Below are 24,464 nucleotides of genomic sequence, written 5' to 3' on the forward strand. Positions count from 1 at the left end.
ACAACTACCTGACAAGAGGTTGCAGCAGGAAGGATGCCAGCCTTTTTTCTCAGGTGGCAAATGATTTTTTTTCTCCCTCAGGTGGCAAGTTTCCTTGCAAAATGCAAGGAAACTCTCTCAGGTTGCAGCCGGGAGGTTTAGACTGGATTAGTATGAATTTCTTCATGAAGAGGGTGAGCAAGAATTGGAACACGCTGCCTGGTATAGTGGTGGAGCCCCCATCCCTGGAGGTATTTAAGAGACGTGCATGTGGCACTAAAGGACGTGGTTTAGTGATGTGACTTGGTAGGTCAGGTTAAGAAAACTTGATGATTTTTAATGTCTTTTCCAAACTAAATGATTCTTTGAGTCTATAATTAATTTCATAGTTACTTCCTTTAAGTGGTCAATAGAATAACAGCAATACTGGAGCCTTTAAACACTCAAACTTCAGTTCTCTGTGAGGCTGCGATGCCCCGTGTCCCTTTCAATGCCTTACTGCCATCAAGTGGCTGTTTTGCAGTGCTTAGGTTCTGTGTTTCATGTATGAATTGAAAGGGATTCCACTAAATGGCAAATTTGTGTCCCTAAAATATGTATTCCAGTGCATGTTCTGAGAAACTGAAAGGGGTTTGGGACTTGCACTTTGATATTGTAAAACTTCAATATCAAATGTCTCAGAGTAATCTGCCACTGCGGAATTTAAACAGCCAAGACTGATCACAAAAATTGAAGAGTTGTCATAGACCTTATTTATCCACTTAAGCTGTCTTGGATTGTTTCTAGCCAATTCAGTGTATGCAGAACTGCTTATCTTGATTCAGCTTCCCTTTTGGTCTTACCCTTTTGGATGTGAATCAGTTCATCATGTTATTTTCCCTGGTTAGTTGGGCAATTGATTTACTGTATCGTGGATGTTTCCTCTTTACAGAGACAGAGAAGACAAAAGAGCCTCCAAAGTCTTAGGCACTAAATGGAACTTAGGCATATTGCTGTCATCAAAGCTGTTAATTCTTAGGTCATCCTAGCCCTGGGAGTAGCTTAAATTTATTTGAATTTTCAAAATTAAACATCCAGATAATAATGTTCTGACTCTGGGCATTCAAGATAAAAAACCATGTGCTGGGCAACACCAGCACTTCAACACTGGTGAATACTTAACAGCTTACTTGACATACAAGCACATTTTTTTTCCTACTTACCTCTCTTGTCACAATCCATTTGATAAGTACTTTCAAAGCTTCATGTACTGAGCTGAAGCCTCCAAAACATGCTAGAAGTACTCACATCCTTATAAAGTATATATTTGACTAGAACACTCTATCCAGCAACGAGAGAAACGTAAGGTCAGTTCCCTCTTTTGTCAAAGATCAAAAATTTGTCCTGACAAAAAAGGAAAAGTTCCTTTCTTGCCTCTTGAAACCATTCTACTTACATATCTGAATTAAAGATTCACTGGTCCTCAGAAAAAAGCAGAAGTGAACTTTACTTCCAAACCTGTTAATTACAGCCAAAATACAAGACATAGCATTCTAGCTCCACTTGCTACCAGGATTATCTGTGTGGTTCATCCAGTAGTCAAAATTCAGTGGTGTGAAACTTGAGTTAGGAGATGCAGTCCCTCTAGAGGATCTTCAGAAAACATCCTTGTCCAACTTCTTCCATGTGCATGAAGAGCCTAGCCCGGGATATTCCATTATAGAGCTGAGACATTAAACAATAGCTATCCTAACATTACAAGACTTTTGTCTTTTGTGGCCTATGGCCAACATTCCAAGGTCAGAGAAAACTTTTGGCAGTGCTCAGCAACACAGATCTTTAAAAATGGCTTCTTATGCGCCGAAATGATTTAAAATGCAGTCAAACATCAGTATTTCACCCACTCTCCATTCCACAACTGGGTGATCCTGCCCAGGAAATACAGAACAGCCAAAGCCATGAGGCTTGCTCCTGCTGCTGAGATAAACAGAGCCACTCTGAAGTTTCACCTGAGAGCTAACAGCCTGTTGAAGGAAAGTCCTTAGAACAGCTCTTGATTTTGTAAAACACGTACATTGCTACATATATAGTAGTGCAACTTCTAGGAGTCAGGAATCATTTTTACCTCCCATCATCCTGGTGGAAAAACTGGTATATGTTTTTTTGTTGTTGTTGTTGTTGTTTTTTAATAAGATTCATTTTGGTTTATTATTTGTACTGCATACTTCACACAAGTTACAAAGGACGAAGCTAATTAAGTGTTCCCTTCCTCTGAAATACAAACGCTGAGTTCTATGACAGTTCTCTTTCTGCAGCTGTGGACATTTATTCTACATTTTAAAGAGTGATGAATCTTGCACAAACATATTTTACGGTGATGGCAGAAGTAATTAGTAAGATAAGGAATTTTATTATTTCCTCCATCAATAGTTCTAATAAGAAGAGGGAGAAAAACACACAAGGAAAAACAAGGTAAAAGAGTTGTGGGGCCTCAGTTGGGCCTTTGTTGGCCCTTTTTTTTTTTATAGTTTTTTAATCAACCTTTATCAATGATTTAATGATATTTTTATTTTTCCATTACAATTTTATTCTGCATTTAACAATAACCTTGGCCTGAAGAGATGCATTTCTTCTATTCCCTCACAAGCCATACTCTTTTTTGACACTGACCAGGGAAGGCACCATTATCTTCCTCAGAATCAATTCCTTTTGGGCACTAACCCACTGTTACTGAGGTAACAGGTCATGGAAAGCTGTCAGGCACACTGTATTAACAGTTAGTAGATTGGCAAAGAAGAGAACACCAAACAGGTGGAAAATTACCTTGTTTATCTACATGAGAGACAATAGAAAAAAAAGGACTGGTCCCAGAACACACAGAAAAAAGCTAAAGGCTTAAAGACAAAAAGGTAATGAAGACATCTTCATTACTGGTATGCCAAGAGCTATATCCCATTTGGTGTAGTAAAGGAAAAGACACCAGGGAAGGCACTAAGGCTAATTACAACAGTTCACATAGTGCATGTCTTTGTGAGGTGTATTTTGAATGCGCATCATCCAGCAGAGAAAGTTCAGTAATATTTTGGCTGATGTGTGCCTAAGGGTATGCAGCCTGCTGACTTTTGCTGGTTGAAAAGTTAAAAATAATTTAAACAGTATCCTAAACACTAACATTTTTACAACTCAATTAAATTTGTCTGCAGGTAAGACAGAAACACCTCATACTCCCTGGGCCAGAAGTTCCGAGTTCTCTCTGCTTAACAAGTCATATTTGAAACTCTGGTCAAATGGATAAGTGAAGCTTCAGGTGGCCAACAGACTGATTATCCTTTTGCTTCCTTAGGGATCCCTACATGGGTTGAGTTGTGAGCATGGACGTTCCATATTTCTGTTGTCTCTTCTCACTTTTAGTAATTGGTTCAGTAACACGAAAGTATGGCACTGTGAAGGACACTTGTAGAGACTCCATGGGAAATTACACGTGGGCAAATAACTCAGAGGCCTTCAGCACAGAAGAGATGTGCAGGAGAGCATTCCCACAGACAAGGGCATGCCCAGCTCTCACATTTACAGGCCTGGGGAATAACCTGTTCTTTCCTGTTTCTCTGCCTCAGTTAGGTCTCTAATTTCTTCATGCTTATTCCTACAGAACTGCTGCCTGCACCTTTTTTTCCTCCTCACCCGTACACATACATATTGGCATGAGCTCTCATACGCTCTGTACTGTCCCCTTGGTTTGGGTACTTCCATTGCCATTGCTAATTGCACGTGGGTTTTTGAAAGTGTAGCACCTACACAATTTTTCCTTTTTGCCTCCACATTTCAGTAACTCCCATCGCATGCTGTCTCAACTTTCTTACTACATTCATAATGAAAGCCACCTCACTACGTTACTTAAGAGACTTCCCTCCTATATACTCAGTAAATGCAGTATTAGCAGATAGAAGGCAATCTGTTCCCAGTCCCAAAGAAGCCTCTCCAGCTTGATGGAACATAAGCTCCTCCGTTCTACTTTTCCTTGTAACTCAACCCCAGTGAAGAGAAATCAAAAAAGCACAAGAAGAATTAAGAACACACCTTTTAAAAAAGTCCATTAAATCACATTCATCACTAGAATTAAGCTGTGTCACCTCCCCACCTCTGGCTTAGCCAGCTCTCTCTCCTTTGTGCAGTATCTTCCAGGTGATCACCACAGGAGGCACCAAGGGTGGGGAATTCCTCTGTAAGTATCCTCTGCTTCTTATTTATGTAGATAGGCATCTAGCCAGAGCTCCCCTGAATCTTTCAAAGAGCTGCCAAGAGAGAACCACATTTCCTTAGAAACAAGATAATGAAATACAGCATCCAGGGAACATAACCGTGTGGGACGAATTCCCATCTATAAATTAAGTAAAAGAAATCCTTAGAGACAAGGCAACGTAGTCTACAGCTCCTTGGAAAACATGAAGAAACAAACCACATGGTCTACATCAGACAAAGACTGGAAGGTTAAAGCAAACAACTTAAGTAGAATTAAGACTAAAGGAGCAAGCATGGCAGAAGAGAAACACATGCTATTGAAGGACAGGGGAAACGAGGTGGGTTCCCCTCTTCAGGCTTTGTTGTGCACCAGCTTGGCCTCAGAATGTTTTTCTTTGCTGAGAGGGTGGTCAGGCACTGGAACAGCCTCCCCAGGGAAGAGGTCACAGCACTGAGCCTCCGAGTTCAGTAAGCGTTTGGACAATGCTCTCAGACAAATGGTCTGATTTTTGAGTGGTCCTGTGCAGAGCCACTAGTTGTCTTCTATGATCCTTGTGGGTCTCTTCCAACTCAGGATATTCTATTATTCTATGACTTTTCAAGTGAAAAAGAAATATCTGGGAGGATGAGGGAGGGAAAGAAAGGGTAATAAAAGAGCATGAATGACAGTTGAAACTCATCTCTCTGAAAACATCTCTCTCCCTGGAGTATACTCTGAGACAGAGGCACTAGATCTGGCATCCTACTGACTGAAAGCAGAAGTGAAGAAAAGGGACTCTCCATTAGGTCATTCATACTGATACCTTCTCCTGCTGCTACTGAAACCAATGCCATGACTGAACAGTTTTCCAGTCCCTTTCACAGCCAGCCATACTATCTACACCTATTCACAGGACTTCTGTGATTCAAGTTGGCTGCCTCTCCACTTCCCATGTCTCGTTTGTTCACTCTGTAATAATTGGACAGCCCTTCACCTAGGGAATGCATTGGGTTGATACATACTGCACTATATCTGCAAAGGCGGTGAGCAGTGGCTTGCAGTGGTACTCAATGCCATGTTTGGCACACAGGGACTTCACCAAAGGGGCCACCTTCCAGTAATTGTGTCGAGGCATTGTAGGAAAAAGGCTGTGGAAGAGAATATGGTGATTTCAGTGGCATCCATTGCCCCACAGAATTCCTACACCTCTTCTGTACCTAAGCTTAGGATGCACACTCAACCTCCCTCTGTGCCTATAGCCATTAGTGCTCTGTAGCAGTCCCTCTCACACCACTTCACTCAATATCAGCACTAACCAGGAAGCTGGCAATTCTCAATCACTCCTGTGCCATGCTACTCATATTCAAAGTGGTGTTGATACTCCCCAGTGCTCCAAAAAGTTTATGACCATCATTTGGATTTCCCATTTCCTCCCCATATGAAGAGCACAAAATTTACCCCCGTTTTCCTTTGTTCTTGTCTTAGCTGATAGAGAGAGATGGACCTTGTAGGCTCTTTAGATCTATTATAACTAGCACTCCCCCAAATTCTCTCACATCCCCAACCCCTGCTTCAACTCACTGGTGCTCAATTTGGAAATTCAGATGTCCACTAAACCAGTCGTTGAATAAGGACTGATGAACATTACAGGTTGCCTGGAGCTGAGAGAAAAAAAAAAGATAACATTTAAGTGTTGTTTTAGGAACGCGCCTTCTCTTATGTTTGTCAGACAACAGTAAGCAGGCACAAGTTCCTTATCATCACATGCCTCCTGATTGAATATAGCAAGTCTAAGAGCCATCTCTAGTCAAGATAGATGGTCATGATGTGGTATATGATTATTAGGGACATAATTTAGGAGAACAGATGACTTCCCCAGTAAGATAAGCAACCAGAACTCACTGTACAGGTCCCTTCACATCTCTCACTTTAAAAAACTGTGTAATGCCTTCAGAGCTGATATGAGACAGAGCACAGAGAAAGAGAGATCCATCCTTCACACATGGGAAGATCTCCATTTGAAGACCACTGTAGCGTCTCTGGTTCTTTTCCTCAAGAGATCTGTTTAGCATCTGAAGCTTCCATCCCACTTCCGCCTACTTTCTTTGAACATATCACTCACTTCACACAGTGAGAAGAAAACATAAGCAGCTTGTCTATCAGCTCTCATCGCTGCTATGATCAACTCTCTTGGGCATTACATACCCCAACCAATAACCTCTGTCATTCAAAGTCACAGCTCCCTGGAAAGAAGGTCTTACCTGGGTAGAGAACCAGTCCACGTTCTTATCATAATCAATATGCATTGGGATGTGATTCATTTGTGTGATCCAGACAAACCAGTTACTCTCTATGAACCTGTGCACACAAAACACACACAAAAAACATCACTAATCTCACACCTGTGCCGTAACAAGTCAGTACAAAACACTTTTATTTAAGATGGTCATCGTTTGATCAAGTTAACACCAGGAACCCCAAACATCTTATCAGTAGATGAGGCCTATGCAGACCTTCTACAGGCACACACCAAACCAACCACCTCTGTCTTGCTGAAAGGAGTAAGGGGGCAGAAGAATAGAGAGCAGATGGAAAAGATAACCAGGAGGCTGAAGAGCTGACATGAAGGGAACCGAGTAGAAGAAATGAAGGAATTTGAAGTTGAATGATACCTGACTAATAGATGAAGCCCCAGGATACCCTTCACACCCAGCAAGGGCAGGTAGGTCAGAAAGAATCGGACATAGAAGGTCAGCATCCAGGCCAGGTCCTGTAATAAAGGAAACAGATAAAACTTTATTAATAAAGATATTAAATAGTACTGGTCCCAGTATGGACCCCAGAGGGACAGCACTCATCACTGATCTCCCCCTGGAGGTTTAGCCTTTGACTGCACCTCTCTGGATGCAGCCATCCAGCCAACTCCTTATCCACCAAATACCCCACCCTTCAAAGCCATATCTCTCCAATTTAGGGACAAGACTGTTGTATGGGACCGTGTCAAAGAAGTCCAGGTAGATGACATCAGTTGTTCTTCCCTTGTCCACTGATGCAGTCAGTCCATCACAGAAGGCCACTACATCGGTCAGGAACTATTTGCCCTTGGGGAAACCATGTTGACTGTCTCAAATCACCTCCCTGTCTTCCATATGCCTCAACACAGCTTCATGGAGGATCTGTTCCATGATCTTTTCAGGCTCAGAGGCGTGGCTGACCAGTCTATAGTTCCCAGGGTCCTCCTTTCCACCCTTTTTAAAAATGGGAGTGATGTTTCCCCTTTTCCAGTCAGCAGGGACTTTATGTGGCTGCCAGGACTTTTCAAATATGATGGAGAGAGGTTTGGCAGCTACATCAGTCAGTTCCCTCTGGGAACACCTTTTGTTACCCAGCTATGAATGGATCTTTATAGAAGAGAAGGGCTGCATGGGAGGTAGGCTCTCTCCCCCAGCAAACATTATTTCCCTGATCACATACCCCACCTCCTTGACACAGAGACAAACAGCTCAGAGTTGCTCCCAGTAATGCCTCATTTCCTACACTGAAATGTATGCACAAAACTAGGAAAAGTCACTGCTGGCAAAGTGGAGCTAACTTACCACCCACTGTTTCCTCTGTACCACAAAGTAGAATATGTACCACTGGAAGTAAAGAGGCACCAGAGCCGGGGGACCAACTATAATGAAGAAAGAGATTGCAGAGACATTAACCATGCCAGTGTGATAAAAACATTGAGATGAACTGGAAAATTAAGGGCTTGAGCAAACGTTGTCCATAGAACTGCAATAACGGTAGGGTTACTCACTGATGAAGAAGTACTTGTGCTGGTGGTTATAAGGCATGAATTTCTTCTTTTGGACACCAAGCTGTTAAAACAAGTAAACTATTCAGGCCACAAGGACATCTAAAGACATTTGTGTATACACTCCTATCTACTTTTTCAAAGAAATGTATGCTTAGATACCTCCTAACCTTTAAAACAGGTATCCTACCAAATTGTACCAGCATCCACCATGCCACTGGCTTCATTTTTCACTGGTACTTCAGTCTATGACTATGATATGCTTTCCAAAAAGAACCTCCTCACCACGCGTTGGATGCACAATAGGTTGGGTAGTCCCTTGCACCACAAACAGCAAAGTGCATTGGAAGCTCTTTCCCTACAGAGGGCACAGTTGCTTAACAACATTCACATCAAAAACCACACAAGGCACAGAGAACAGTTTGCTGCCAGGACAGAGCTCCATTAAAAAGAAGAACCTATGATACTATTAACAAAGACAGCGTGTAGAACTCCCACCTACTTACAATTAGTCTCCAAAGCAGAGAAATTCGCATCTAGACATTAAACTGCGTCTACAGGAACGTGGGTGAACAGATTATCCTCCCTCTAAGACTGCTAATTTTTCAGTGTTCACTGTATAAACGTAACAGATCACATCACTGACTTCCCCGAGGGACTCCAGTACATCCCTGTGCATGTCCAAACTCATTCTGAGCAGCAGCCCTCTCTTCAACATTTGCGTAGCTGCTACCAGCAGCCACATGTTCCTGCCTCTTCTTTTGTGATGGTTCTAGTGATCACTTTGATTATGATCCCAATTTGAATTAATCATGAAGACAGGAGGGTTAGGTTCTGATTCAGAAAGCATTTTTACAGCTCTGTTGTCAGGTATATACATCACTGTGCTGGCTTTAATGTACTTAACTTAGAGTGTGTAAGGATTCATCTAAAGTTATACACATGCCTGAAGTATTTATCCACATAATGCAAAGCTAAGAACTAAAATGTGATATACATCGTATTTTTAGACCCTTAATTTCAATACAAATCAGAGAATTTAAGCCAGGTGACAATATGCATTTAAATAACCCTTTTTTTTTAAAGAAAAATAAAAGAAAAAAAAGGACCAGCGAATGCTAAAACCATTCAACTGATTTTAGAGTTGCACTAGAAATAGAGTTGGACTCCAGGTCGGACCCAGTCTGACACTCACTGACAGACTGAAACAGCTTCTTTGATCAGTAAGTGTAAAAGTTCCAAATAATCCTTGGTTATGAACTGGTGCTTTATTTCCCAAAAAAGCTACAATTAGTCAATCTGATCTTGTTAAAGAGAAAAACTTGCAACTTTATCTCCATGCAATTGCAGGCCTCTCATCAGAGATGTATGAATTTGTCATTATGACAAATATTTCACCTCATTTTAAAACGGTTACTTTTACTGAAATTTTAAGACTAAAAATCTCAGAAGGATTACTAAGGAATATTAGGGACTAGTGGAAGGCAAAGTAGTACTATATAAAAAAGCAGGTCAACTCTAACAGTGTTAATTATATTACAAAAGCCATTTTCTGGATGTACTCATTTTACAGAAGCATGTGGTTTTTTAAAACCTTCAGGGAAAATTTGGAAGATTTCAACCCACAGCAAGAATGTATTAAGGAAAAAAAAAAACATAGAAAACTGCTGCAGCATTAAGTATATGGAAGTTACTGATGCATCAGAATTTTGTTTTTTCTTGTTTTTCAAAGACCACTAAAGCCAAGACGCACTCTCAACAAATTCCTGAAATACTGAGACCAAACCAACGGGTCACTAGTCTCCCAGCTCTCTCTGCAGCTTTCCAGAGCTGCATGCTGCAACCTCGCAGACACCGCCATGTCTCACCTCTACAGAGAGTGTTTTTCCCAAAGCAAAAAATAAGGGGTGCATGTTAACATCAGGGTCCTTTCGGAAGCAGTTGGGTTTAGCATGGTGCTGGAAGTGGAGGTGATTCCACCAGCTGGCTGGTGCTCCCTGCAGGAAGGGATGAGAATATAATACCATTAAAAAAAAAAAAAAAAAAGTATCTTCTGCCCTTAGTCCGCCCTCCCAAGTAGTTCCTTGCACTTGCTTCCTTCTTGTACTGAGATTGTTTTTGACTGTAGAGACTCCTTGGCTAGTCTCTGGCAGTCACTCTCAGCACTGGCTGCTCACCTTCAGATGGCCAATCACAAATTTATGCACCAGGTGGTTCCATCTGGATTCGCTGAAGACAGAAAGATGTCCAAAATCATGCTGGAGCCAGCCAGCCTGGGCCTGGAAGGGGAGGAAAAAAAAGAAAGGAGAAAGAAACAAACAAAAAAAAACATCAGTGCTGCTGGGAGAAAAAGAAGAGGTGGGAACTTCTGAAAAGGCGGTTCTCTTCACTCTCTCCTCATGACTTTATCACTGGTTAACAAGAGCACACTGTCACAAAGAAGCATTTCCATTACTAATACCCCATCCAAACAATTATCAATTACTGTATACCAGTGCAGTCCAGACTCTGCCTAATGACTTTTGCTCACAGACAGTTGTTTTCATGAGGAAAGAAAAATCCCGAAAAATGTAACGCAGCTAAGAAACAGCTTTTATTCTCTTACAAAACTGCACTGGAATTGGCAACGAAGTTTCCTTTAAGGAACAGCTTGCTGCTGCCTCCTCTAAGTAGTTGTAATTCCAAGAGGATCAGCTGGCCACAGAAGAAATAGCTGGGGCTTTCAGAGCTGTTCTGCTCTCTCTCTAATTCACTGTAGGTTCCCATGGGAACACAGCAACTTGGCTCATGCACAGTTCCTTCGAGTTCTGACACAAGGGACCTCAGAAGTGTAGCATGGCTTACACAGAATGAAGAAGACTGGGAATAAGGAGGGCTTTGACAGACTACAGAAAGCAAAAAGCAGTGGGAAGCCCACTCTACCTGAAAATCATGTCATGGTACTGTAACTTAGCCCCCTCCGTGGAACTCAGGGAGAAGCAGATTTTTGAGAAGTCCACAAAGATCAAGATTTTCCCTGTGCTTATGGCAACGTGGACCTCGTTCTCAAAGACTAGCTTTTGGTGTTTCTGGGGCTTTTTTTTTTTTTTTTTCCCCTCCATTTCAGTGCCTAGTTGCTTACCTGGACGGTGCCTAGAAGCACTGCAGAGATGAGGAAAGGCACTGTGGATGATCCAAAATACCAGATGGTGAGCCAAGCTGCAACATCCAACAACAAGATGTGACAGAGATGCAGCATGAAAAAGGTGCGGTTGGGTTTGAGAAGTCCCATCTTCTCAACGGTTGCACGGAGTTCACGGAAATCTTCTACCAGCTTTTTCTGTAGGGAGAGCCAAGAGTGAGCGTGTGCTGGCCTGAAAATGCCTCAGGAACCCTAAGAGGAGCTCTGTTTCCCCTCTCAAGGAGCAACGTGGCAATGGGTTAAAGCTGAGAGTCAGTCACTTAAGAGACAAACCTTCAGTAGCTATTTTATGACCCCCGAATATGCAAGTACCTCTGTGACAATGAAGAGTTTCTTTAGCTGACTGTATTTACCCGCTCAATTCCTACCCACAGGTGACAGATGCTGCAATAATAAAGGAAATCCTCTGCCAGCCTGATTTTCCTTTACATACCTGTGATTCTGAGCACAGCTCCTCTGCCACCCTACAACAGGAAAGCTGCCTAAGAGGCCCCAAAACTCTAGGCCACTAATAATGACATTAAGTCAAGGGGAAGCCTCAAACTGACAATGATTCCACAAGACACTATCATTATTACTAGTGATGAAGTATCACTATTTTATGTACAGGGATCTCAGGCTGCCAGTAAGAGAAAGTAAACAGCAGAGTTTCGACACAAATAACAGGGTTTTAAGATACTTACATTCTTGCTGGGCTCAAAGCTGGGTTGATCCGGTGCCAACTCCCCAATCAAGAGGGGGCTCATGTACTTTCTCACCAGTGCTTTGTCAGGATGAAATGCTATGAAAGGATCCTGAAATACAGATATAGGAAGAGGATGAGAAAAACAACACTTCAGGTGATAGCAAAAGAAAGGTATTTCATGACATTTAGTAGAAAGCAACCCAACTAATGGATCTGGCTGGACCAGATATTTCTGCCACAAATCTTACTGCTTTCTTCACACCATAAATGATCACTTGTAGCTGAATTCTCTGTATCAGTTTCTATGTGGATGCTGTGATTATGGATGACAGGGCCCCCAGCACAAGACACGGACATATTAGAACAAGTCCAGAGGAGGGCCATGAAAATGACCAAAGGGCTGGAGCACCACTCCTTATGAAGACAGGCTGAGGGAGCTGGGGTTGTTCAGCCTGGAGAAGAAAAGGCTCCGGGGAGACCTTATAGCAGTCTTCCAGTACCTAAAGGGGACTACAGAAAGGTTGAGGAGGAACTCTTTGTCAGGAAGTGCAGTGATAGGACAAGGGGGAATGGCTTTAAACTAAAAGAGGGTAGGTTTAGATCAGATATTAGGAAGAACTTCTTTGTGTGTGGTGAGGCACTGGCACAGGCTGCCCAGAGAAGCTGTGTTTGCCCCATCCCTGGCAGTGTTTGATGACAGGCTAGATGGGGCTTTGGGCAACCTGGTCTGATGGGAGGTGTCCCTACCCATGGCACAAGGTTGGAGTTAGATAGTCTTTAAGGTCCCTTCCAACCCAAACCATCTGTGCACAGCTCACCAAGAAACATCGGCTCACTTTCATCTAACTTCTGAATCTTAAAATTTCATGTCCTGTTGAATCTCAAGATCATCTCAACCACATACTCCTGTCTCTCTTTTGCCTTAAGTGTCTGTCTTATTTGTCCTCACACTACATACCATGAAAAAAAGATCAGATCACAGAGAAGGGGAAAATATTAGCACAAAAACTCAAGTAGCTAGCTGAACTGGGAGGAATAATGGAACAAGCAGGGCACAGATGGTCCTGATAACCCACAACAGTCTCTCAGAAGCCCCACATTGCCAAGAAAGCACGTCTGGAGCAATCTCCAACGCCTATCCTTCCTTTAAAAGATCTCTAGTTATGAAATGGGTTCAAAAGGAGGCTGATGCGGCTAGCTCCAGGTTAGCTCTGTTGCACTTCAGATGTACCATCACATATGCAAATAAAGGAGGAAAAGAAATGAATAAAGAAGAAAATGTGAATAAAGGAGGGAAAGAAGAGAGAGGAATGTTCATTTGCATTTTCTCACTGAAAGAAAAAAAAAAAAGGGAGGTGTATGTGGGCCGGCCAGAGAAGGATGGTACCACACATTTAGACCAATCATTACAATCAATGCAGGCTGTAAAACCTGGCAGAGCAGTCTCAATGGGAGGCTGAGAAACGGACGACTACATTCTAGAAATCAGAGCACTGTAGTAGCACTTGGCAAACTAGAAGGAAAAGCGTTCTTTCTTTACTTGTTTTTGGGTGTGTTTTTTTTTTTAAGGGGAGAGATAGCTTTTTTTTTTTTTTTTTTTTTTTAATGGAATTTACTTGGCTCAGGTTCCTGAGAGGTCAGCAGTTCAATTGCACCCAGCAGCGACACAGATCATAATGCCTAAAGAATGCAGTCGGCTACAATCATACCACCCGGCTGCGTTCAGCCCTACATGCTGGCAGCCACTATGAGCAACGTGTTTCTGATCACACAACGGCAACGGAGCTTACAAAATGCATGTGCACGTCCTGACCTCGTGAAGTATGTGCAAATTCACATATTATCTTTGGCTTTACGCTACATAGATATTAAGGAGTGAAGGAAAGCACTAGGTCTCAAGTGCCATCCTTTTCTGCTCAGTGCCTAGTGTTAAAAGGGACAAAAAGGAATTGAAATGTAGTCCAGAAAAGCACTCGAGATGGAGCTTCACATCCCATACCTGCCCTAGGGTCCAGTTACTTACACCTGGAGAAATGCACGCTTCTTTTATTCTGGGGGGAAAGACACAAGCAGACAAACAGAGGAACCACAATCTACCACGTGCCCCGCTTTCAACTCTAACAATGATTACTCACCTTTGGCATTCAGACAAAAACGATTTTTAAAAAAGATTTCGCCCACTTGTAATCTCGTGGAAACGCTGTGCTGGCTTTTTGAAGTTAGGGGCTTACCATGCTCCTACAGTTACAAGGAATAATTCTTCGAGGAGCTAGGTCTTAGACTTGCAAGGAATAATTCTTCAAAAGCTAAGTCTTACAGCTGCAAAGAATCATTCTTCCTATGCACATAACAGCAAGCTCAGGTGTTTCTTTTCAGATCTGGTCTGTGGCTAGGTGTGCATAAAGTGGGAGCATTTCTACCATCTGTCTGTGTCCTAAAACCGACTGTTTCTCCCTGGATTTACACAGCCAGCCACAGACACCGTACCTGCACACATCTCAGTTACTCCTTCAGAAGGGAAGGAGCGATGCCAGCCCTTCCACAGCCCCAGCAGCACCCTACACCCTCGGTGCCTCCAGAGAGGAATCACAGAGTCATTAAGGTTGGGAAAGCCCTCCAAGATCATCTGGTCCAACTGTACCCCTTCCACCAATATCCCCCACTGACCCCCCTAAGCACCACGTCCAACCTCTCCTTGAACACCCCCGGGGACGGTGACTCCACCACCTCCCTGGGCAACCCGTCCCAACGCCTGACCGCTCTTTCTGAGAAGAAATGTCTCCTCGTTTCCTACCTGAACCTCCCCTGGCGCAACTTGAGGCCATTCCCTCTAGTCCTATCACCGGATACCTGTGAGCAGCGGCCGACCCCAGCTCCCCACACTCCCTTCAGGCAGCTGCAGAGAGCACTAAGGTCCCCCTGAGCCTCCCCGTCCCCAGACCAAGCACCCTCAGGACGCCCCTCACCGTGGCGTCCTGCCCGGCGTAGTGGCTGATGACCCGCGAGCCGCCGGGGTGCCGCCGGTGGAAGCGGCTGATGTCGTACACCTTCCTGTCGATCACCAGCCACCGCTCCTGGGGCGGCGGCCCGCGGGCCGAGCGCTGCGCGATCTCCTCCCAGGTGAAGCGGCGGGGCGGCGGGACCGGCCCGGGGGCCTCCATTTTGGGGCGCGATCGCGGCTCCGGCTCCGGGCCCGCCTGGGCTCGGCCACCTCCGCGCCCCTCGCCCCGTCCCGCTAGCCCGCCCCCCATTGGCTGCCAACGCGCCGAAGCCCCGCCTCCTCCACGCTCATTGGTCCGCTCTCGCGGTGTGCCCGCCCCTTTTCGCACCCCGCCCCGCCCCGCGGCCGTTCTGCCCCCTCAGGCACAGGGGGCAGCGCCCTGGGGGCTGCTCTGGGGAACCCGGGAACTGGGGAAAATGGGCCCAAAACTGCTGCCAGCCCGGAGCTTAAAACTACCTCAGGGCTATAGCGTGCTGCTGCTGCGCTGCAGCTGAGGAAGAAATAATTCGGAATATTATATGTAACACAAAGTGTAACATTAATATTGGTGTTGGTTATCGATATAATTGATAATTAATATAAGTTATAACCAATTATATCGATAATTATTAATATTAATTACCAATGATAATTGTTGATATAATATATCAATATATGATTATAATAGAATGTCTTGCACGGTTATATATCATATAATATATGTGTAATAATATACTATGTAATAATATAGTTTATGATATTGATAATAGTAATTATTATATAGTATATGCTATATTGTATTGTGTATTGTTTTATATGATTTTATATATTATTTTATATATTACATGGTGTATTACATTATTTTATATAATGTATTGCATAATTATATAATTTTATATATATTTATAATATTCAGAATATATTATTTACCTAATAATTTTGGCTTGCCTAAGGACTGGTTGGCTGCAAGTCGCATTCCTTGAGGTGTCGGTACTGGTGCGAGTGCTGTTCATCTGCCTCTGCCTACAACCAGGAAAATGGGAGAGATGCAGCTTGATCAAATTTGCTGGTTGTGTCGCATCATATCGAGGTGATACGGGGGGTAGGAAAGGGCCCTCCGCAAGCCACAAGGGCAGGCTGGCAAGAACATCAGGTAGTTTCACACGAGCAAGTGCAGAGTTCTGCACTGCAAGGTAAAAAGCATGGGGAAAGGATCAAAATAGGATCAAAGTCCTACGCTGCTTACTAGTTGGAAAGGACAGAGGCTGGGTGGTCAACGTTATATACCAGGTAAAGACACAGAAACTGATATTATTTGCTCATTTGAGAAAATACCACGGATAGGATTCGGAGAAAGCAGAAAAGACCAAGGAGCCACGCCAGATGCACAGACTGTGCGGCGCTACCTACACCCAAGTTGCTTCCTTTTAGGACAATTTTTTAACCTGTTTCTCCTCACTTCTGGACTGAGGACACCTCATCACTCCTGCTCCTGCTTGGTTTTGTTTCCCCTTCCCAGCACATCTGTCTCTCTCTTCAGTCTCTCCTGCCTCCCCCTTCAGCCCTTCTCGTCTCCATGGCTAGATGTGCCACGTATCACATTATATCATATAATATCCCTGCTTGCACAGCTGAGAATGTCTTCAAACACACACCCCTAGCAGCAGACTATTGAATAATCGTGGGAATTCATACATATACATTGCACATACATTGAAATGACTGCCTCCACGTTCAGCTCCCTTATTGCCTTCCCTCGCAAGCCTTCTCTCTGAACTCTCATTGCCGACTCCAAATTTCTTTGTTTTCACTCACACCTTCCCATCTGACCTAGATAGAGCAGTTACTGTTGTCTGTAACCATAGAAACAAGGGATCACTAGACTGCATCCCCTCATTCTGAACATCACCCTGTTACTACACCAAGTCTTTCCAGCTTGGAATTCTGTGCCTGCACAAAACACTAGATCAAATATCTGTTTTTTCTTCTTTTTTTTTCCTTCCTTTAGCAGTGCCACGGCTAATACCTCAAGTTAGGCACCTCTGTTTATACACATCTGCACTGTTGTCCTTGAAGGAAAAGGTTCTCTCCTAATCTCAGCAAAAAATAAATGTCATTTTCTAATGTGTTGACTGCTGACTATCTTGCAAACATAACCATGAAAGCATTGATAAATGATGTTTAGCATCTTCTTAAATTCAACCATTATATTCAAAATAGTGCAGGAATAATTTCTACTTCTTCCTGATTATCTATTGCACAAATGAATAATTGTCACAAATTTAGGTTATATTTTCAGTGTGGCTTCTCATTATGAATATGGGTGGCACAGTTTTCTTTTCCTTATATACCACAACTGAAAAGAAAAAAAAAAGGAAAAAAAAAAAAGATTGTTCTTCTTATACAAGTCAAGCCTTGGGAAATTTGTTTTAAGGGATCTTAACAGTTATCAAAAAAATACGACTGAGTTTGATAAACTGCACTCTTGTTCCCCTTACAGGGCTCCTCTGATTTCAGCAGGACCAGAAGCTAATAGTGATGTTAACAACTTATTTACAGATTTTCCCAGACAAATTATGTAATGGAATTAACATTAAAGCTTTTTCTGATATAAAATCCGTGGCTTTGTTTGTTCCCGCAGTAAATGATTCAGTCCAAGACATCTTGCAGGCTACTTGAACCGTCCAAGTCTAGGCAGCGAGGGGTTCAATGTCCTGCTACAAGCTGCCATTTGTCAGCAGTGGCTGGTTCTCTTACACTTGCCATACCCAGGATCTCAATGGGCCTCACACAGGCAAGAATGAAGTCTTTGTAATAAAGAGTGCAAGGAAAAAACAGCTGCCATTATACACTTACTAACATCCTACATCCAGCTGTGACTACCTGCATTAACAGTCAGTCTTATATTTAATTTAATTGCCTTTCACCTAGGTAAAAACAGACCTGGCTGCTCCGTTCTTCCAGCAGCATTCCCTCTTTTCAGTGCTCTAACTTGTTTTACCTCCACTACTCCCATCTTCATTTCTCCTTATTGTCATGTTCTAGCCATGACCCAGCTTCCCAGACTACCAAGGACCACTGAAAACCCGTGGGAAGACAGATGATCTTTGTTTCAGTCTTCTGACCTGGGTGCAATTCATTCCTAACAGCCTAGATGGCTGGGGATCACCACAAGTCAGAGAGATATTAAAACTCCTCGTGTCCCTACAATCATGTGGCTGTAGCAGTTTCAGATACCCAAGTGACCTCGGTGATAAGGGATCACTAAGTACACGCATGTGCGCTGTGGCGTCAGCAAAGAGGCTGAGAACAGGATCAAGGTGTTAAAGGAGAAAATGTTAGGATCAGGAGCAGCTCCTGTTTGAACAGAATGAAAAGCTGAAGATTTACATGATGCAGACCATAACCAATGCAATTAAAACAGTTACTCTGATGAAGCAAATGCAGGAGGAAAGCATCAATTTTAGCATCGTTTTCCTTGCAGGGGAGAGCTTGAAACTCAGGAGTTTCAGATCACTCTATTACAGCTGACTGTAGCACCCCTCTGCCACCAGGCTTAGAATCCACAGGAACATTGGAAGGATTAGCATAACCCCAGAAAACGGGGTAGATACTAGAAAGATTTCCTTTTTCATTGTCAACTGTACCATTATTGGAAATGAGCTGTAATAGTAGAATAATTTGGGCTAGAAAAAATAATATAGGACCTGGAACTACTTGTTTGGCTTGCTGAGACTTTAATTATACTGACAATAAATCCTTGGTTTTGCATGTAAACAGGGTTTATATGTCCATGTTAATTGCATGGAATATTGCTCTGCTACTCTGCCCTAGGACCTATTAAAATTTAAATGCAACAATTATACATGACAGAGGGAAATAATGGATATATTACAGCAGGGACTATTGGAGGAAAGCAGTGATTTGGGAGAAGTTTATATCTTGCCAGAAAAATCATCCAGAAATAAGTATTTATAAGGATGGAAGAGCCAAGATAAAAGTGTGCTTTTGTCCTTCAAAATATGTAAATTATGATTAGTAACTGAGGGAGTAAGACAGTAATTGTTTAGTTTTTCACATTTCAAAGCAAAATCTGAGGAAAGAGAAAATGAAAGAATCCAGTGCTGCTAGCAGGAGAACATCAGTAGGACGGCCTCTTCATTATAAATTATTACAAATTAATTTATACTGATAAGGCAGCACTAAAAACAGAACATTTATTTCCTTTTTCTCATCCTGATGGGTATTTGCAATGCCTGCTGCTTCCCATACCAATTAAGGGTGATTATGTAGTCTGCTTCCTTGGCATGCGGACCAGCTTGTGCCCTGACCTGACAGTCCCACATGGCCAATCCAAGATCCACTGCAGAAGGTGAAATTGATGCCAGTGCTGGCAGTATAATGGGAGCTTCTGGATTTTTTTGTTTGTTTGCCTTGTAAAGTTAGACAGCTCTCAGCCAAGACAAGAAAAAGCGTCACCAACTCTCTTCAAAATGCTAGCATATGTCAATGGAAATACTAATCATTGTTCTTTTTTGTATCCTAAAAATTGCAGACAGACTGCATATTATGCAACAGTGGAAATCTTTCAGGGTGGTGGTGTTCCTTGCTCTTCAGCACTGTGTATCCTATGCCCATGCTTCATTCTGAAGCTCACACATCCCCAGTCTTTATTCAGCTATAACCAAACATCCTCTGTGCCCTTCAAACGCCTGCTCCATGTTCCTCCCACGCGCCCTTCATTCACTGCTCTCTCCTGTCTGCTCCATTTCCCACCAGTTGTTGTGGAGCCTACCAGACTTAATAAATGGCCAATGATGGATCTCATGCTCTTTGTGTTGGGGGAAAGGAGTTTTCCCAACATCTCTGAGGGCCACTGCACAACTGCAGTGCACTGGTGTGCACTCATGCCAGGTTGGGTGCTGCTATGTGCCACTGCCAGCCACTCTCAGTGCCAGGAAAATACTAGTAGGGCACTACCAAAGCCATCCTCCAGGTACCCTTTCTAAAAGGCATATTAAAAATATATTATTTAACTTCTCCACCGAACTCTGTAAAGGGACAAGACAACCAACATAAAACATGTATTTTCTAATATTTTAATTCCTCAGAATCTCAGTTTCTTTCCTTTACACCAGCAAATCAATGCACAACACAGAGCAGATACCTAAACTACCATTCTCTTTCCCCTTTCCATGCTAGCTCAGCAAGATGGCCTTCACTTACTCATTAGCTTATATATTTCTATATTACTCTGAAGAACAGATGTACCCCATCTATATGTTTCTCCTACAAAAACTTTGCACTCCTCCATATCCCAATTTCCATGCTTTATTGCCTGTTGTGTTTCTCACCATCTTTGCCCCTCTTTTCTGACTACTCTCATCAAACTCAGGGCCTTTGTGTCCATTGCACAAATTCTCCGTGCTGTTAAACCTGCACCACACAACAAATGCAGCCTTTCACCCAGTTGGCCACAGAACAACCCATTCTCTCATTGCCTTGGCTGGTTTTGTGCCCCATGAGCCAAACAAATCCTAGAGCAAGTGCGACATAAAGCCTTGCCAACGTTACAGGCTGTGCTACAGACAGATGATAGCACTGGGTTTTTTTGTTTGTTTGGTGGTGGTTTTCTTGGTTAGTTGGTGGTTGTTTGTTTTGTTTTTTGATAGGAACCTTTCAGTGATTTGCCGTTAAGTTATTACACAATTATCTGTGAAGTATCCATGGCATCAAATGAAGAGATGAGTATGCAGACTTCGTATCAATGTCCATCTCACAGATACAACAGCCAATTCCAAAATGTACCTACCTTCTTATCAATTCATTTCTCCCAATGGAGGACATGCTTAGGTAAATCTACACTTCAAGCCCAGAGTTTCCATCTGTAGCCAGCCCTGCTTTGATCATCCACTGCTTAAAGTCTTCAGCTCTGACATATGAACTTCCATGGACTAACTGGAAAAGCTTTACATAAACAGAATAATGACTAATAATAAATAGCCACCAAAATACTCTAATACCTTTCTTTTATTGACTAGTCATCTGATGGACTATGACCATCAGTTCATACTGTGAGCTACAAATAATCCATATCTTTATCTCTACAAGGTCAAAAGAAACCGTGACTTTGAAACCACTTTTGGATACAGAGGACATAACCTTTAATTAGGACACGGAACGAGCAAAAATATTTCATGAGTCTGCAAATTTAAATTCCTTTTAAAAAATCTGGTAGTGGATTTCCCCACACACACTTTCTTTCTAACAATAAAATAACCTTAGGGAAGTCTGAAGAAATGTATCCTAAGATAATTAATCATAGTGTGTTTTCTTATTTCTTTTTCTGTGTTGCCCAATGGCCCTCTTATTCTTGTTTGACATCACTATCTTCTTCAGCTTTACAATTTTCTGTATAGAATTATAAAATAATATAGGTTAGAGAGGAGCTCTGGAGGGCTGCAGTCCAACCTCCTGGCTCAAAGGAGAGCTACTGTCCCTCTCAGCAGAGTCAAAGAATCTACAAAATCAGATCTTGAGTTGGTATTAACAGGAAAATCATTTGGATTCATCAATTTAAAGCTGTGCAAAATCTCATTCTGCAGAAGCAGCAGGGCAAGAGGTGCTGCAGATCTCTGTTCTGAACTGCTACCTCAAGTGGAAGTGTTAAAGTAATTCAAATGACCCCACAGATACGCTATAAATTACAGATGAAAACCAAAAATAAATCTTCATATGCACTAAAAAAGTCATTTCATGGTGTGGGGGCTGTACTACCATATTTCTTAGCAAACAACACTTACAACAACCTGACTTTTACAGTTAGCACCCTGTTTCAGAGCTATAGCCTGAAAATTCAAATAATCCATAGAGAAATTACATTATACTCCCAAGCAGAAACTCAGAATATCAGTAGATACATCACACAACAGCATCAAAGTAAGAAGAGAATAGAGGTGTCTTAGAGTTGCTCCCAAATAAAACATTCAGACATGTTACCTACCCCTACCTCTTTCTATTTGCCTTCCGTGGTGGAGCTCTCTTGTAAAAAGATCAGCAGAGTGCAAAAGGTAAAAAAGTGTTGACCTGAAAAAAAAAAAAGCAGGAATATATATTAATGAAAAAAAGTATGTGACTCTCACTGCTGATAAAAGCTTATGTTTCTTTAGACATAATTTCTCATTTCATTACATTTGGAGTTCTTTAAGCGCAACTTCAACACTAAACTCCTCTATACTCTATCAGGCAGGGTTCACTAAAAAACATTTTTAAGCCCCCATCCAAAAACACGAGAAAACAAACTAACATGTCTCTGTGTGTTTGACTGACTGATTTGCTGCATTTACAAATTATTATCAAGCAACTTTACCAATGGGAGAAAGGAAAATAATAAGAGGAAGACAAAGAGGCTAATAGCTTGATAGTTATTCCTTTCACAGAAGTGCACCAATATTATTTTTAATAACCACCCCTTCTGACTTCCCAAAGAGACAATTGCTGGGATATTTGGTTGCTCTCCCCCTCCTGCAGTGACATCCCATTGACAAGCACATAGTTTTCAAGTCCCAGCTCTCCCTCACTTACCCTACTGTGTACCAAAGCACCAGACAAGCTGGCATGAAATCCCAGACTTCACAACACTGCTCCTGGTCTTTACTGATTCCTGTTGCAAACTCTCAAATAAATGGTGTGCTTCAAAGACAGAGAAAAATTTGAGCATATTAACCTAGTCTATGTCATTCCTATGAAATCCTTTCCATTTTATGCATTTCCTTTTACTAAACAGAAACATTCTGAGGACGATAGCACCTAAATGCAAAATGAATATATCTAAAGCATTTCTGTGTCCCTTTCATTCAGTTCCACTTTTACCACCAGAATCCATCACTCTTTTTCATGTTTCATTCACTCTGGATTTTTCTGGGCGAGGGTGCTCTTTTCCTGCAGTCTCAGACCACCAGTCTAACCCAGGTTTCCCTTCAGGATGCATTATTTGCTATACAAGTCATTACAGCCCCTGTAACCAGTCAAGTGAGGCTGCTCAACATTTCACATCCCAAATCCTCCAGGCTGGACAGAAAAATTATTTGCTGGCAGGGTTTCTTCCCAGGAAACAACAATGATTAATTTTGTTTATAGCACGATTTTGCAAAGGATGGTGCACAAGAAAAGCTAAGATGGGGTTACGTGCACAGTTTATTTATTCTTAGCTAGATCCAAAATGCACAGCATACATGGACCTCAAAGTTACATAAGGGGAAAAAAAAATAGAGTGAAGAAGAAAGAAAGAGAAGGAAAACCCTATTCTTAATGACCAGACAAGGACAGAAGCAATGGGGTCTTCCAGAGAATTGTCATCTTCTGGACATCCTCTCTGGGAACCTGCTTGGTTTTTAAACAACAGTTTTCAATCAAAGCCACTTAAACCGGTGATCCTGCCTAAGATGATGTTAGCACTGGTTGAAGCACACTTGATGAAGTCGGGAGCTGCATGCTCAATGCACGTGTACACGCACATACAAGCCTTCTTGACAGATGTTGCAGAGTGATATTTATTGGATTTATAAATGATTTACCTACTATATTATCTAGTAGGCTCTGAAGTTATAAACTAAAAGCTACAAGGTAAAAGGTTTTTTTTTTTTTAAAAAAGGGGAGGGGGGGGGTAAGAAGAATGAATCACTTATCAATGGCAATTAGTTCCCAGGAGAAACCAGAAATAACAGAAAGAACAAGGTTTTAGAATGCACCTGTGCAAGGTCGCAAAGATAGAAGCATGTGGACTGCACCAAAAAACCACGGCGGCGGCAGCCTCCAGGTGCATGATTACGAGCAAAAGGCAGGCTGTGAGGGCACACCCTTAGCACTACAAGGCTTAAAGCATCCAGCGTGCTGTTCGACAACACCGGTGGGATTGGAATCCTGAAATTCAAAGAACACAGCACAAAAATTAATGGGGAAAACTTTTCCCGCGTGACATGCAGCAAGCTTCAGCTCCATTTAAATAGCGTCCTTCTGACATGAATAAATGTCAGAGGTCTATTTTGAACCAAACTAAATAAAACTAGCAAGTCTTAGGAAAACATTCCTTTCATTTCTGACTTCCATCATCCCACACCACAGAAAAGACTGCTTGATAGTCTGAAATTCTCACGCAGCAATAAGACCAGGCAGAAGCAGAAGAAACCTACAGCATGCCTTGGCATGAGGACAGCACCAAGTGATTCTCACTGGTATAGAAGCGATGCGTGTGTTTTCACTTCCGTCTCCATTCCTATAGCCCATGTAGGGAGTGTAGGTGGGAAGAAAGAGAGGAGAAAAAGATTTTTAATTATTCAGTCACTGTTCCCAGCTTCTTCAAGCCCATGGCAGCGGGCAAAACCAGAGCACTCTTATCTGTGCCTGCTCTAAACTAAGGCTGGTTCTGGACAGGAGCACAACAGCACCATGGCTGGAGATGTATCTTGAAGTTTCACTGAAGGAGGTGGTCTCTTATCGTATGTATAAGCCCCCTCTTTCAGCAGAGACATGGAGTAGATGGCTAAAGAGTAAATAAATACATAGAATTAAAACATTTGATAGTTTACCATATGGTTTTTTTCCCCCTACTTTTGCAGACACAGGGCTACTGAAATACAAGAC

The 24,464-nt window shown here is 42.4% G+C and overlaps 1 protein-coding gene across 1 annotated transcript; it reads right to left on the minus strand.

Annotated features, from left to right (window-relative positions):
* Nucleotides 1–1,446: 1,446 nt before the first annotated feature.
* On the minus strand, nucleotides 1,447–15,095 carry LOC118249736 (acyl-CoA (8-3)-desaturase). The gene is made up of 12 exons (XM_035549985.2): nucleotides 14,809–15,095; nucleotides 11,841–11,951; nucleotides 11,098–11,295; nucleotides 10,154–10,255; nucleotides 9,845–9,973; nucleotides 7,980–8,040; nucleotides 7,774–7,850; nucleotides 6,850–6,947; nucleotides 6,439–6,535; nucleotides 5,759–5,838; nucleotides 5,200–5,325; nucleotides 1,447–4,250 (listed from the first exon to the last, which is right to left on the minus strand). The coding sequence occupies exons 1-12, from the start codon at nucleotides 15,091–15,093 to the stop codon at nucleotides 4,199–4,201; spliced, it is 1,416 nt and encodes a 471-aa protein (XP_035405878.2). The 5' UTR covers nucleotides 15,094–15,095; the 3' UTR covers nucleotides 1,447–4,198.
* Between the last annotated feature and the right edge of the window lie 9,369 nt (nucleotides 15,096–24,464).

Source organism: Cygnus atratus, chromosome 5, assembly GCF_013377495.2.
Source record: "Cygnus atratus isolate AKBS03 ecotype Queensland, Australia chromosome 5, CAtr_DNAZoo_HiC_assembly, whole genome shotgun sequence".
Classification (NCBI taxonomy): Eukaryota; Metazoa; Chordata; class Aves; order Anseriformes; family Anatidae; genus Cygnus; species Cygnus atratus.

Excerpts from the sequence above, each read along its gene's own strand:
- LOC118249736 (XM_035549985.2), bottom strand. The coding sequence starts at position 15,093 with ATGGGGGGCGGGCTAGCGGGACGGGGCGAGGGGCGCGGAGGTGGCCGA. Across the intron at positions 10,256-11,097 it reads TGCTTCTAGGCACCGTCCAG|GCCCAGGCTGGCTGGCTCCA; the intron begins GTAAGCAACTAG and ends CTCCCCTTCCAG. Across the intron at positions 5,326-5,758 it reads AATTTCCAAATTGAGCACCA|CCTTTTTCCTACAATGCCTC; the intron begins GTGAGTTGAAGC and ends TCTCTTCCACAG.